This window comes from Tetrao urogallus (assembly GCF_951394365.1).
Source record: "Tetrao urogallus genome assembly, chromosome: 3".
Lineage (NCBI taxonomy): Eukaryota > Metazoa > Chordata > Aves > Galliformes > Phasianidae > Tetrao > Tetrao urogallus.
The window spans coordinates 78,689,910-78,705,206 of NC_136815.1; the positions used below are offsets into that span (position 1 = coordinate 78,689,910).

At 42.9% G+C, this 15,297-nt stretch overlaps 1 protein-coding gene across 1 annotated transcript in view; it reads left to right on the forward strand.

Moving 5' to 3' along the window:
* The window catches only part of PHLPP1 (PH domain and leucine rich repeat protein phosphatase 1), a gene marked incomplete at its 3' end in the record, with an annotated part of 130,073 nt that extends 114,989 nt beyond the window's left edge, over positions 1 to 15,084 (forward strand). The window contains exons 11-17 of the mRNA XM_079533021.1: positions 19 to 219; positions 1,175 to 1,337; positions 5,471 to 5,601; positions 8,621 to 8,725; positions 9,659 to 9,853; positions 11,896 to 12,124; positions 13,969 to 15,084. Of these exons, the coding sequence (XP_079389147.1) occupies positions 19 to 219; positions 1,175 to 1,337; positions 5,471 to 5,601; positions 8,621 to 8,725; positions 9,659 to 9,853; positions 11,896 to 12,124; positions 13,969 to 15,084 (2,140 nt within the window). The remainder of the gene's footprint in view (positions 1 to 18; positions 220 to 1,174; positions 1,338 to 5,470; positions 5,602 to 8,620; positions 8,726 to 9,658; positions 9,854 to 11,895; positions 12,125 to 13,968) is intronic.
* Between the last annotated feature and the right edge of the window lie 213 nt (positions 15,085 to 15,297).

Genomic DNA, 15,297 nt, shown 5'->3' on the forward strand with positions numbered 1-15,297 from the left:
CACAACTTTTCTTTGCAGTCTGAGATTTCTTAATGCCTCTGCCAACAAACTGGAAATGCTTCCCCCAGCCACTCTTTCTGAGGAGACCCATAGCATCTTGCAGGAGTTGTATTTGACCAATAACAACCTCACGGATAAATGTGTACCCTTGTTAACAGGCCATCCACACCTGAAAATCTTGCACATGGCCTACAATCGCCTACAGAGCTTCCCTGCAAGGTGAGTAACTGCTTTTACTGCCCTGGCCCACTGGTGAACAATGTGAAACATTTTCATAGCAAAAACCAAGGTGCACAGTGATCTAGTGGGATAGCTTGTATTTCAGATGTGGTGACATTGCAGTGGGTGGATTCATCTGCTGTGCCCTGTTGCACGTCGCTACCCATTTGCATTACACAGCATTAGTGTGTTTTGATTGCACCTGGAGTACTTTTCAGCATGAAGGCAGTATGCTTCTGAAGTCAGGCCAGGAGGTCTTCTGTTTTCCCCAACTTGGTCACCTTGCTTACAACTGGTGGGCTTCTGCTTACAGAAGCCTTGTAAATGTCACAGTCTGGAAGTGTCCTTTGGCACTGGGCTAAACCACACTGGGAAAAAATTCCTTGCACTCCTGAAGAAGATTCTCCCTTGGCAGCGATTTAGATGAACTACTGTGCTCTCAGTTCACTCTGTTTTAATCAGAAGTCTTTCAAGTGTAAGATGCGCTGTAAAGCTGATGGGGTACAACCTTGGAAAGGAGATGCCAATAAATAAAGGAAGAGACATTGCTGTCCTTGTGTGGGGTTCTGAGCAACCAGTGGCAGGAGAAAGATGAATAAGGGGGTGGAGCTGAGCAGGGTGCCAGAAAATGGAGGGGGGGGGGAGGGTGAGATGAAGTGTAAAGCTGGAGCTGGAGGAAAGGAGGAAAAAGAGCAGAAGTGAACTGATGAACAGAGGGAATGTAAGCAAAATAAGTTGTTTCAAAAGTAGTGTTACAGAAATTGATAGAAGCACAGATTTAATTCCACGACTGTTAGAATCTGATGGGAGGAGAGGTGAGAGGCATTGCTGTGCTGGGCTGAAGTCTGCAATTTTATTTTTCTGAAATAATGAAAACCATTGCTTTTACCACCACTTCAAAATGAGATATGCATCGGTCGCAACGGAAAAAAATCTCAAACTCTCATTCTTATAGCAAAATGGCCAAGCTGGAAGAGTTGGAAGAAATTGATATTAGTGGTAACAAGCTGAAAGCTATTCCGACCACCATCATGAACTGTAGACGCATGCATACTGTAATTGCTCACTCCAACTGCATTGAAGTCTTCCCAGAAGTCATGCAGCTTTCTGAAATAAAGGTAAGGCATGAATGTGCTGTGAAGTATACAGTAATAGTGCACACTTGACCAATTCTGTTCTCCCCTCTGGTCTTTTGCTGCTGCAGGGTAGTAGATCCTCAGTTGTGGAGATCTGACAGCTGCTTTCTTGTCTGAGTTACTACTTAAAATATTCGCCCCTGTGCTGCCTCTGAGAGGAAAGGAGGAAGTGCCTGAAAATCTGGTTTTACGCTCATCTTTACCACATCCCATCTTCTTTGCCAAGAAATTGTTAGTTGTCTTCCTGTGAGAGGCCATTGCAGTATGACTTAAACATGTTGTAAGGGCTATACATAATTAACATACATAATATACATAACTAACTCTTCTTTGGCAATTGTTAATTCTGTAGAAGGGACTTTGTTTAGAGTGTGCTTTAAAAAATGCAGAGGCTGCAAAATAGGATAGGCCTTGGGGACAGAAATTCCAGGAGTACAAGATTTGGGTAGTTAGGCAAGCTACTTCTGTTTTCATAATTGCAGTCATTTTGGACAAGTGGAAGAATGTTTAATCCATCTCTTGTGCTTATTACCAAACTTTTCCTGACACATTCTTTGCTTGACCGTGCTGAAGAACACTACTGTGTAGCTTTTGTGCATTAAGTTTCTGCTTCTCTCCTGGCCACAGCGTAGAGTATTTTGGGGTGCATGCTATTTCCATTGCTTAGAGTTGGAGATTAACTCATAGTGCACCAAGCTTGTGGTATGACTGAAAAGTTGTTCCCTGGGTTTGAGAATTGGTTACCTATTCATGAGATCAGAACACCTTCTGTGTCCTTCATACAGTCTGCAGAATCAAAAGGCCAAGTCCTCAGACTCCTCAGTGTCCTTCAGTGTCTGGGGTTAGGCAGAGAAGCAGGAGGAATAACTGGGTTGGACTGTGAGTACACAGAAAGATGAGCTTTGTGGTTTTAGCCAGGAAATCTCAAACAAATGTGGATTTCTGAATACTCCTCCCTCTTTGGAACAATGGTCAGAGGAAACTGAAGACCATTTAGAATCAATTAGAAGTAAAGCTTTTCTTCTCAGAGGAAGAGTTGGGGTGGGGAGCAAGGCTCTGCGCAGTAAATATTTCTTTAAAAGTATGAGGGCATTTTTAACCATGGGGGGAAAAAAAAGGAAGATAACGTAAACATGTTGGTCAGGAATAACCAACAACTTCCTTTCTGTTCCTGTGTTTTGGGGAATGAGTATTTTATAAAGGCATTGGTGTTCTACTGAGCTTTGTAGCTGATAGCAAAGTGTGTTCATGGAAGATCCAGTGTTTTATCTTTCTGATGGTTCCCTGTAGTTACTTCAGTGAAAGAAAGAGGCATGGATTTCATTAACTGGGACTGCAGGAATAGTGGGACTGCCTTCATCTGAGAGGGTACAGTGCTGTGGGACTTCGCTTTTGTGCCTTAGTCAATACCTCAGCCTGGTTTTGACTTAGCTGAAATGAGTTTCTGTGGTTGCCAGATAGCTGTGCTGTAGGCAGAGGGTATCTTGTGGCCTCTTGGTGATTTTTCTGGATCAGGGCTGGAGCTTAAGCTTTTGATTTCTGGCTGAATACATTCCTCGGCTAAACTGGAGCTCATTCTTTGATGTTGGAGGGCATTTGTAATGTTCCAAAGCAAGTTAAGAAGTTAAAATTTGAGTACAGGTTTTATAGTTAGGTGAAATAAGCCTGCTTGTAGCAAAACACAGAGTTGTATAGTTTCATGTTATGACTGTGATTGTCATACTTAATGGTTAATCTTAATTGAGGTGGCATTCAAACACTCCTGATTTCTTGGGAAAATGTTACCTCAGGTAATGGCTGCTCTGCTTTTGTACTTAAATAGCTTGAGAGGCTGACATTAAATTTTTTGAGTAAGTGCTACTAGAACAGCTAGTAATACAGTTACTGTTCTGTTTGAAATTGTTTCAGAGGGAAAGCTAATTACAGAAGGTCACGCTTTTGCACTTAAGGTAACTCCAGGATTTCCAAAGATGAGGTCATTTTAGTAAGACAGCTGTCTCTAGGCTGATCTTACGTCCTCCAGTTAAGGATACAGAAGTCTTGTGTTGTCCTCTGCCTCAAAAAGCTCTGTGGATGTCTCTGAGATACCTTACATAGTACCTGTTTTTGAGTTGACATGAGTTCTCATGTGCCCACCTTCAGTCACAAGTGGAGATAACTCAAGCCCCTGTCAGCCATGGATGAGATGTACTGCATTTACACCTGTGCATTTGCTACTGAGCAAATGCTGAATATTCAGTGCTGTGCCCATCCTAGCACAGTGTCCTGCATGCAGTTGCACTTGTTCTTCTGACACTGCATGGATGAGGCTAAATGAGAAGGAAGTTAGGATCAATTAGGAAATGTTCTTTGCTGTTTGCCCATGGAGTAGAATAAGAACTACACTTAATGTAGCTATTAGAAAGTCCCTGCTAACCTGTTTTTCAAACAATACAAATCAAATCAGAGAAATCCTGACTTGATGGATAAACTATATTCATCGCTGCATGGGGACCAAGGGATCTCCAGTAGACTGTTACTACCTTTAGTGTATTGGGCATGTACTGAGAACAGTGAAGTGATTTTGCTCATTTTGTACTCCTTATTCCACGTTCTTTTCCATCAAATTTCCGATGGTGTTGAGCACAGCAAGGCCTGCTGGCAGCTTTGTTAATCTGAGGTCATTATTGACCCTCTGCAAGCAGCAAGGAATAGCAATGAAGTAAAAAATAATAATAATAATAATAATAATAATAATGATGATAAATAAAAGGCATAACTCTTCTCCTAAGCTGTCTGCTATTTAGTGTGCATGATGTATTTTAAATTCTGATTTCCATATCAAGTTTAGATAATGTCAGCAGTTTGTTCTTCCTAGATAATTAGTCCTCCATATCAGACAACCTCAGGATTTGAGATTTGGGTCATTATGTGTGTTGCATATAATTAACAGCATTTGGAGATTTTTCTTTTCCAAATTTTACTGGGTTATCTTATGCCTGTTTTGTCCAGCTTAGGACCCAGTATCTGAATATACCTAAGAGACTTTTGTTTTCATGCTTTTATCATTGGAAATTACTTATCAGTCAAAGTGTGCTGCTCAGAAAATTCTCCCCGCAGCCTATCCTCAACTATTCAGCCCTTGGTTTTACCAGAGGTTTTGAGGTCTATTTTCTTTTTCTAGGTTGAAAATAGGAAATTACCATTCTGAACTACGTGGATAGTATTCTTGGTTAAATATCAGCCTATTCTGTCCTCTAATAAGATTTTGGCTGGTTTTGTTTGCTTATACCTGCTATATAGAGGTTTGAAGAACTTGAAGAGCTTGTTTTGTTCAGATTTTTGTGTACTGACTTTCCATATGGATATGCAACTTTAACATAGTTTGGTTTGGGATTTTGTCATTCTAGGGCACTTGTTCTACCTGATTTTTGCTTAGCTGGTGGGTAGCTAGCATGATTCTCTGCTGGTTTTCAATCTTTTTTTTTTTTTTCCAGAAATACTTCAGCTTTAATTTTTTCTACTTATTAGAAGAACTTCATACTTAAACATGAATCTTTCTAAGGCAGCCAAATTAAAGCCACACTTAAAACTGCTCTGGTATTTTGTTATTTTTCCTCTGCTCAGCCCCACTCCGTGTGTTCATAACTTCTTATTTTCCAAATCCTTTACTAAATATCAGCTTCAGAGCATGTTTGTACCTGTGCTGATGTAAGTGAACTTCAGTGGAGAGACTGCTGTGACAGCATCTTATAATCCCTAACTTCATTTGTCTGTTTCCTTTATCTATTACAAGAGTGGCAACCACTTTCATCAGTAGCATTTTTTTCTTTAATACTCATCTGTTAATAAAAATACGGTGACGATATTTGTCCCTGCAAAGAGCAGAGACAAACCTTACTAGTTTTGCAGCAAGGTCAGGAGCACCTGGTCAGAAACAGAAATGAAGCCAAGCATATCTCTGGGTGTCCCGGGCATCTGGGACATAGACGCCATATGAAGAATCACTTACTTAAATGAATCATCTTGGGTCTCGACTGCAGCTTCTCTTACTCATGCAACATACATTCCTGCATTTAATCACAAACTGATCTTAATGCCAGCTGGTTTCTTATTTGATTGCTTTCCTTTTGCAGTGTGTGGATCTAAGCTGCAATGAACTGAGTGAAATCACATTGCCTGAAAACTTGCCTCCAAAACTGCAAGAGCTGGACCTGACTGGAAACCCCAGATTGGCCTTGGATCACAAAACCCTTGAGCTGCTGAAGTAAGTTGACTTACAGAATGGAGAGGATGCAGAAGGAGCTAGTTTGATCTCCATGTTACTTCTGACATTAGATTCCACCATTGAGGTGCTAAGAGCTGCTTATTATGTTTTTTCCTTCATGTTTGCCACTGTGCTTCTTGTTACCCCCTCACAAAACATTGCCTGTAATCCATCGTATCCCTCTCTGGGGTGCTCTTTAACTGACTATCTACCTGTTTGTTTTCTGCTCTATGACTCAAGTGCCATCTGTAACTGAAATGCACCAAGTGCCTCACTGCTGCCTTCTGCAGCATGTGGTGAAACTTGCACTAGAACAAATAATCGGTGGACAGTGGTGCTGCTTTGAGTCTTTCTTATGTCCTGAAGAGAACTGCACCAGCTCTATTTAATTCTGAGTCTCCTTGATCCTTAAATACTGAATGGTTGATAACCTTCTGAGGGTTGAGTGTTGCGTTGTGTGGTTTGCTTTTAAATGCTTAAGGTCAAGCACTGAAGTATTAAGCCCCATTATAATAATTTTTTATAGATAAAAAACAAGAGTCCATGTTCTGCAGCAGACAAAGGAGGATAAAAACAGGCTGGAAGAGATGTCTTTTTCTCTTAAGAGCTGCTCATTGTATGCCAGAAATGTAATGTTGCTATGATTTGTAGAGAAGTGTGTGTACTACCAAAGCTTCTTCAATGGTACCTGAACTTACAGGTCAGGTACCATTCTATATGGCCAATAGACAAGAGAGGCAACCTTATCTCTTGCCTGTTTAGTAATCAGCCTTAATGCCCTATAGCAATGTTGTACAAAGGTAAGTAAGTATGCAGTAAGAGAGTAGCATCACCCAGTGCCGCATCATATTTTCACTGCTATATGCATTGTCTTTAATTCACAGAAACTTCTTTCTTCTTAAGCATGCATATGTGTGTTTCTTTCTTTAATAAATTATTTTTCTTAATTTCAGACCTATTCTTGTCTGAGTAAATACCCTTCAGCTGAGGTCAGGTGTTTCAGGTCTCCTTTGAGATATAGCGGATGTCTGTGTAGACATCCACAGTGCACTGCCACAACTGAACATGAGAGAGGAGGTGCTCCTTGCCCCTTACTTCTTGTGGCAGGCACAAAAACACTTGTGTTCTTGGTGCTTTTTATATCTTCCTTCTGCACGTGGAAGGCAGCTCTCCATCTGTGTCCTGGCAGGATTCAAGCAGGCAGTAGGTTAATATGTATTGCTTCTGATGAGAGAAGTCCTGTCATGCATGCTTGCTTTTTTTTCCCCTTGTATGGAGATCTTAAAGGAAACTTGCGTGCTTAGGAGGATGTTGCCAAGTGACTTACAGGACGTAAGGATTTCAGTAGCAATTATAATGAAAAGGAGAGGGGCAAAAAAAAGATGTTGTTACTGTGATTTTTCAGAAAGAGCTGCTGGTTCAATTATAACATCTTGAACTGGGGGAAAGTAAAGCATACCGTATGGAAGCCTTAGCTCATCTCCCTGTGTGGGATATGCTGCTGGGTACTGTTCCTTTATGAGCACGTGGTCTAGTTGTAATAACACCACTGAGGAAGATGAAGGCAATGCATTGAAGTAGCTTTTTTTTTTTCTTTTTTTTTTTTCTTTTTTTAACCACTGCTGGGAAGCATTGATACAACCTTGGGTCCTTGACCTGCCCCAGGGTCAGTCAACCCAGCTGCAAGAGGAAACTGAAAAACCCTTCTGATCCAAATTCCTCTGCCCTGCAGGATAAGTGCCTTGCATTAGAAGCCTGTGAAGAAAGTGCATTTGCTTCTGTATGTCGTAGTATTTTGTGGGTACAGACAGATGTAGAATATCTGTTACTTCAGAATCCAGGTTTCCTGTTTGACAGGATCAGATACTACTTTTCTGATGCCATTGGTGATGTGTTTGCCTTACATTTGTCACACAGGGGGGCTGCAAAGTCAAGGGCTCAAAATACCAACGGCTCTAACCTGATTTGTGTACTTCATTTGCTTTTAGCAGGCCCTAGCTGATGTATGTCCTGACTATTTGCATTAAAAGAAATCAGAGTGGAAGTGACAGTCCCTCAAGTTATTTGAGGAAGGCTGTGAAATGCGAAAAAGACTTCCCTTGTGTGTTCAGGTCAGATGGGGCTTTGGATGGAGAAAAATGAATCCTCAGAGCGAATAGTTAGACCTTTCTGCTTGTCCTTCTATGATTCATTTGGCTCATGAAAGGTTCAGGTGCCTTTGAAGTTCCTGCAGCGCTTGGGGAGCTTGTTTCCCTGCCTTTGGAAGAGAGTGGAAGGAGCAGAGGGCAGGTCATCTCTCCCCAGCAAAGCCCGGCTATGAAGAGAAACGCATAAACAGACAGGGATGGTCCTTTTTCAAGTCTTTATTGCGCTATGCAAGGTATTTGAACTTCAGGCTAGAGGCTATGTTGGTAGTAAATTGGAGGGTAGAGGATCAAGGGCCCAGGTAAAATCTGGGCTGTAAAATAATGGAAGGCAGAAGGCCTGTGCTCACAGCCTGGGCTGCAGACCTGCTCTTGCAAGTCAGGACAGCACTGGGATGGAGCTGATTTCTGACTCATGGGCATTTTTGTAGTAGACTGTTACTCTGTGTTGCTGCTTCTGAAGACTTATCTTTTAATTTAGGGGATGGCGCAGGTCATATGGACTTGTTTTTAACATGGGTGAGAAGGGCTTCAGTTGAAAAATCACTCCATATACTGGCTTCCATGAAGATGGTGACAAATTGGCCTTGCATTCCCACTAGGCCAAGCTGTAAACAAATAGCTCGGGGGTGAGGAGGGGTGTGAGGGTAGGGAGAAGAAAAGCTGGGTAAGCAAACAGTGCAGCTGACACCCTTATTGAGGCTTGGTTATTTACTGCTTTTTTGTTCTTTGTAGACAGACACAGCAGGGTAACTGCCTTAGATGTCCTGCTCTGTTTTATTCTATTAAAGGTATTCCTAAGAACTGGGAAGAAGAAAACTGCTGTTCTTACATTTGAAGCTGAAACCAGTGCATCTTTTCCTTTCTTCTTACAGCAATATCCGTTGTTTCAAGATTGACCAGCCCTCAGCTGGTGATGCTTCAGGAGCTCCAGCTGTGTGGAGTCACGGTTACACAGAGGCATCAGGAGTTAAGAACAAGTAAGAGCCGGCGCTGTTCTTATTATACAAGCATCCTAGCAGCAGAGTGCTTCTATGCAGATACAAAGAGATCTGCTATTTCAGTTTGGGGATGTTTCGGGCCTCACAAAGGCAGAGGCCATGCCATGATTCTATATTCTGTATACTGGGCCCCTGCCTGGCTCTAAACTTTCTTCTTTGTCAGGAATGTTGCTAAGATACAAGGGTAACCGACACATTTTCTCTTTGCAAGCCTTTGGTACTTGCTAAAGATGGGCACGTTTAATAGCATTTTCCTCTTTTGCAAAGCTTTTTTTATCTTCAGCTAAAGGGTGTTTACCAAGGAAATCAGAGATACTAAAGGAAGAAGTAGAATGGCCAAAACTGAATATGTATGGGGAGCTTCTGTGATTGAGGCAGCACTTGACGAATAACACAGCAAGAGTCTGCTGGTCTGTGTGTCGCTGGCAAAGTGACGAATCTCATTGTTCCTTAAATACCTTTGTAGAAATCTTCTGCTACCTAGGTTTCCCTAGCAAGTGCCAAGCAAACCTTTACTTGCTATTCACTAATTTAACACATAGCTTGGTCAGCAGCATGCTGAGTCATAAAGATGGCTCTTGGTGGAGCAAGTGCAGTTTCAGCTAACGATGTTTTGGATGTATTTCACCCCTGCAAGCTTGTCCCCTGTTTTATACAAATCAGAGACTTGTTTACGTGCAAAAAAGGAAGAAGAATCTTTAGGTCTTGGCTCAAATTTTCAAAAACAGCTCTCTCCCCATTTTAGCATTGTTGAATGGGCCTTCCTCTTCTCCGCAGAAGAAAGCAATTGTGAGGAGTTTGTGAAAAGAATTAGTGAAAACTGGCTCTCAGACCAGGCTGCGTCTTCTCAGAATGACAAGATGAGAAATCAGTGCTGCATAGCAATCTTGTTGTTCTGCTTTGCTTTACTAGATTGTGTGTGGCAGCCCTGTCAGCCAATAACTTCTGTGACAACAGAGAGGCACTTTATGGTGTTTTTGATGGTGACCGCAATGTGGAAGTACCATATCTGTTGCAGTGCACCATGAGTGACATCTTGGCAGAAGAGCTACAGAAAACAAAAAATGAAGAGGAATATATGATCAACACTTTCATTGTTATGCAGAGGTGAGTCTTGGATCTGAAGCTTTGTTTTTTTTACCTTGTGTATGTTCATTGGGCAGCTTGTTCCTTGTCAGGTTGATTGTGTTGCTCTTTATTTGCTACTAAAAGTGGGAGGGAGGGAGGAAAGGTGGTTTCTGGCACCTTTGTATTCTTTCATTGCTTGTTTTGTGGATATTGCCTTCTGTTCCTTTGGGATGTAAGGATAAAAACCCCAACCCTTTCCCACCCACCCAAACAAAAATGATATCCAACCTCAAAATTATTAAATGTTTGACTAGCAGTTTTTCTCTTCTCTGTCTTGTGACTCTGAATGTGCGGTAGCCAGGACAGTGGTATGAATTTCTTGATCCTCTTTTAAATTTCCTTACTATTACTGCCTGCAGAGCTTGGGCTGATTCATTCTTTCTGTACCAAGTCAGATTATTTAAAGCCATGCAAATATTAAAACATGCACTCTTGACTCCCTGAAAAAAAAAAAAGAGTCTGTCTTGGCATTCCTTTGACCTAAGAATATTATTTATGCAAGATCCACCTGAAAAGATTGTGATACAATAGATGTGAGTGTAATAGGAGCTGTGTGTGGAGGCTTGGAGACCTGTGTGTATGCTCACTCTTCTTTACAGAATGAGAAATTGTGCTTGGAGAGACACTGAGTGGAGGAGGAGTATGAAGGGAACTGAGCAAAGAGAACGAGGAGGTCAGGGAAACATAGGAGAAAGCTCCCAGATGAAGGAAGTGGATGGAGTTGAAAGCAGCATCTCTTGTTATTCAATTGCTGCAGCTCTGGAAGGGAAAATATTGAAATTCTGATATTGGGAAATAGGAGCAGCAGGATGGGGTTGAACCTTATAAACAAAAGAGAAAATGCTGCCTCTCATAATTGCTGTGGTTACAGTGGTAACTGAGAAGGTTGCCATCTAATTAAACCCTTCAAGAACAATATAAATGTTGAGTACTGAAAGTGTTTACTAGTGGCTTTGTTTCCCACTCGTGGACTTTCACAGGAATGTACGCTCCTGCAGAAGAGCTGTATTTGTGGGAGGCAGGGCTCGAGTCAAAGTAAGCTAACCATTCCTTTGGTGAACCAGAAATAGCATTCATTCTAGTTGCATGCAGCCATTCATTGAGGATTATTACAGATACTATGCCACATTCCTGAAGTGCCTTAAAAAAAGAAAAAACAACCAAAAAAACAGAAAAGCATATTGAAGCCTGGGTTCAAGTTCAGTTTGTGCATTGTTTCCCCAGCATTTTGAATCAAAAGTTCTTGCCAGCTTTACTTAGTGTTAATGTAGATTCAGTAGCCCGTGTAACTAGCTTTCCAGTTCTTAATTACTGTAAGAGAAGGTCCTGATAAAGAACATACTGGCAAAGATGTTTTTTTTTTTTCTCCAGTCCTATTTCAATTTACACGAGTAAAATTACTACCAACATGATAACTAAAAAGCATGCCTTCTTATGGTGAAATTAATAGCTATTGTGTTATGTCATTGAATCTTTGAAAGCATTATTTTGAAGGCATCACAAAACAACGAACCTCTGATTTCTATTTCTGCTCAAAACTGGGATCTCTACAGTTAAAATTGCTGTTTTTCGTAGTAAAATCTGTAGCTGCAGGAGCCCAAACTCTGGTTAATGCGACTTTCTTTGTAAGCTCTACCTGTACTCGATTTATTAGCCCTCAACACTTTTCCAACCTTCTTCGTTTCCCTCTGTTTGACCTTTGAAGTAGACTTCTTTCAAATGCAGAGAAAGGGAGCTGACTGTGCGGCTCTTTGGAGTGCAGAGATTTTTCTAAAATTGATTCTAAGATTGGAGTATCTGCATCGTGCTGGAAATAGCACACAGCTTGAGAGCTGTACGTGATGACTCTGCAGTGTTGCTACAGTGTCATGGTCTTCAGTGGAGACTTTTGTTTTTGTCCCAGTGATCCAATAGTCAGTGTCCCGAGTGCTCGTGGTTGCAGAATAGCAGTTGTTTCTCATTAGTACCCATAACACTTGCTTTTCAATTGAAGAACAATCCGTGTTTTGTTTAAATTCCAGGAAACTTGGAACAGCTGGACAAAAACTTGGAGGCTCTGCTGTCCTTTGCCATATAAAACATGATCCCATGGACCCTGGAGGATGCTTCACGTTAACCTCAGCAAATGTGGGGAAGTGCCAAACTGTTCTGTGCCGGAATGGGAAACCTCTGCCTTTGTCCAGGTGCTATGTGATGAGCTGTGAAGAAGAGCTGAAGAGGATTAAGCAGCATAAGGCCATTATCACAGAGGTTAGAGAACTCTGGTGTGGGTGAAAGGAGGACTGCTGCAAGTCGCAGCTTCCTTTGAGGATATTTGCATGGTGGTATTTGGAATTACACGTCTGTATTTGTAATCTTTAAGAGATGGTATTGATAACGAGTTCCAGAATAGCGTTGTCCTTTCAAGGTGATTCATATCATGCACTTAAGTTGTTTTTCCATCTAATTACCATGCTACATTTTGGTTAGCTTCCGAGGGGGAATTATTGTGAGCATGCTGTGGTGAAACGGGAGCTGACACCTTCTTTCCCTCTGAGATGGTGAGAGCAAATAATGTGTTGGTGCTGTCACGAAGATCCCCCCAATCTAGAAAGATAAGAGCTGAGCACTTGCGACTGTGCCATCCTTACTGCAGGAGAGTCCTTACTGCTGGCAGATTGGCTTTGTTGTCTGAGCTGTCTGTTCCCAGAGGTGCCCTCTGACAAGTAGCTCTTGAAGACAGCAGTTGCCTAAAAGAAAGAACCTGTCCTTTGCTCAGTTGGAAGGCCATAAGAGAAAGCTACTTGCTGCCTTCTTACAAGCTTAAAGCCACCGCAGTCAGCTGTGCATTGCCTTGTGTGACATGTGCATAGGAACAGAGAAATACTGTATCCTGTCAATGGGGGAGGAAAGGGCAAAAAAGTCACTGCTGTACAGCCATGAGCAGGTGTGTGCATGTAATAAAATCGCATGCTTGTTAATCTTGCCAAGAGGTGATGACTGGAATCTCAAACATGACAGATGAGAAAGGAGTCAGTCCAACATAGCGTGCATCACTGAGGCATGCTCGTTATGCTCTGTAAAGGAAAAGGGAAATTTCTGTGCTGAATCTTGAGATGACTCATTGATTTCATGCTTTGTTGATGGCTTATCACTTCTGTTAGAATCTTAATAGGGAAGTTAACAAGCTGACAAGGTTTTAAAGGGGAAGCTTTTTTAGTCTTGGTTTGCTTTTCTGTGGTTACTTGCTGTATAATGACTACTACTGTCATCGACTGGACCAAATGAGCGTAAATCCTCACCTCTGCTCTTCATCTCAAACACACAATTAGCGGGCTGCAGCTCTCTCCACAGGCTGCCAACAAACCAGGCTTGCTGTTTCAGATGCTCACTGTGCTTATTGTGGCAGCTCAGATCCTAACCAGATCCTGGGATTTGGATGGGCATGGGATTTACTTCTCAAATACGCCCGTTTTTACTGGTGCTTTCCCTTCAGATGTTATTCCTCCTCTTTTTGGAAATTTATTTATAAGTGGAAGCATAGTAAGTAATTAGAGCATGTAAAACATTTCACTACAGTGCAGCTGACTGCAAAATGCAGACTTGCTCTCTGCTGTGTTTGACTTCCTTCATTTGAAGCTTTTTAAAATGAACTTTTGTTTCTTAAGTGATGAGCCAAGATCAACCTGCAAGAGAAGAGTCGTAACTCCTGTATCAAATGGAGCTGTGTGCAACTTTGCCCTCTATAAAGCCAGATATTGTGGGCAGAGGAGGGACAAGTCTGACTCATGGATAAAACATTAGTCCAGTTGGCTCTCACAGCTGCAGGAGCAGAATAGATGGGTCTTTGTTGCAGACTTATGCTTTGTTGGTCTGCATAGGTGATGCTGATGACAAATCAGTAGGGTGTAGGAGGCTGAGTGCAAGGTTAGAAAGCAGCCGTCACTATATTCCCATTCCAGCTCTGTCTCCTTGCAAGTCACTTCTACATTTGCCCATCAGTAAATGGCTGTAATTGGGGTACTACAAAAACAGGCAGAGGTAAGACGCAGGGAGATGGGAGTGCCATGTATCTGTCTGCCTTGTTTCCAGTTTTCTATCCTTTCTAATTTCAGGATGGCAAAGTAAATGGTGTGACAGATTCAACGAGGATCTTGGGATACACTTTCCTTCACCCAAGCGTTGTGCCGCGTCCCCACGTCCAGTCCATTACCTTAACTCCACAAGATGAGTTCTTCATTCTGGGGAGCAAGGGGCTGTGGGACAGCCTCTCGATGGATGAGGCAGTGGAAGCAGTCAGAAACGTGCCTGATGCGCTGGCAGCTGCCAAGAAGCTTTGCACTTTGGCCCAAAGTTACGGCTGCAACGACAGCATCAGCGCGGTTGTGGTTCAGCTCAATGTTACGGAGGACAGCTTCTGCTGCTGTGAACTTAACGGAGTCCCACCCCCCAGCCCAGGCATTTTCCCCCAGTCTGTCAATGTGGTCATCAAGGACAGGCCAGCGGATGCTCTTGGGATGCCATCTTCAAGCAGCGGCATGGCTTCAGAGATCAGCAGCGAGATCTCCACCTCAGAAATGAGCAGCGAGGTGGGGTCCACAGCCTCCGACGAACCTCCGCAGGTAGCCATGAACGAGAGCAGCCCGGCCTACCCCGGCGAGCAGCGCTGCATGCTGCATCCTGTCTGCCTGTCCAACTCCTTCCAGCGGCAGCTCTCCAGCGCCACGTTCTCCAGCGCCTTCTCCGACAACGGCCTCGACAGCGACGACGAGGAGCCGATAGAGGGGGTGTTCACCAACGGCAGCCGTGTGGAAGTGGAGGTGGACATCCATTGCAGCCGAGCGAAGGAGAAGCAGCTTCTCCAAGTGCCTGTGGAAGCCAGTGACGAAGGTATTGTCATCAGTGCCAACGAAGATGAGCCCGGCCTCCCCAAGAAAGCCGAATGTTCTGCCACAGGCACAATAGGGCGTCGGAGGGGCAACGGCTCTGTGGCACCCCAAGAGAGAAGCCATAATTTGATTGAAGTTGCAACAGATGCACCGCTTAGGAAAACAGGGGGATATTTTGCTGCTCCGGCACAGCCGGACCCGGATGACCAGTTCATCATCCCACCAGAGCTGGAAGAAGAGGTCAAGGAGATCATGAAACAGCACCAGGAACAACAGCAGCAGCAGCAGCAGCGGCAGTACCAGATGGACCACCTGGCAGACTACTACGATACGCCACTATGACCCATTCTACTGCTTGGAAATGAGCAGATGAGGAGACTTGAGTGCAGGACCCAGTGGGTGCACACTACAGCAGGGGTTTCCCTTCTACGTTTCCTTTATACACTTCCTTTTCTTTATCCTGCCACTACAGATAACTGCAGCTTTTCGGTTTGTTAGGTTTAATATTCATTGACTTTCTTCTAGAGATGCTTTACCAGTAAAGTTTAAGATAGT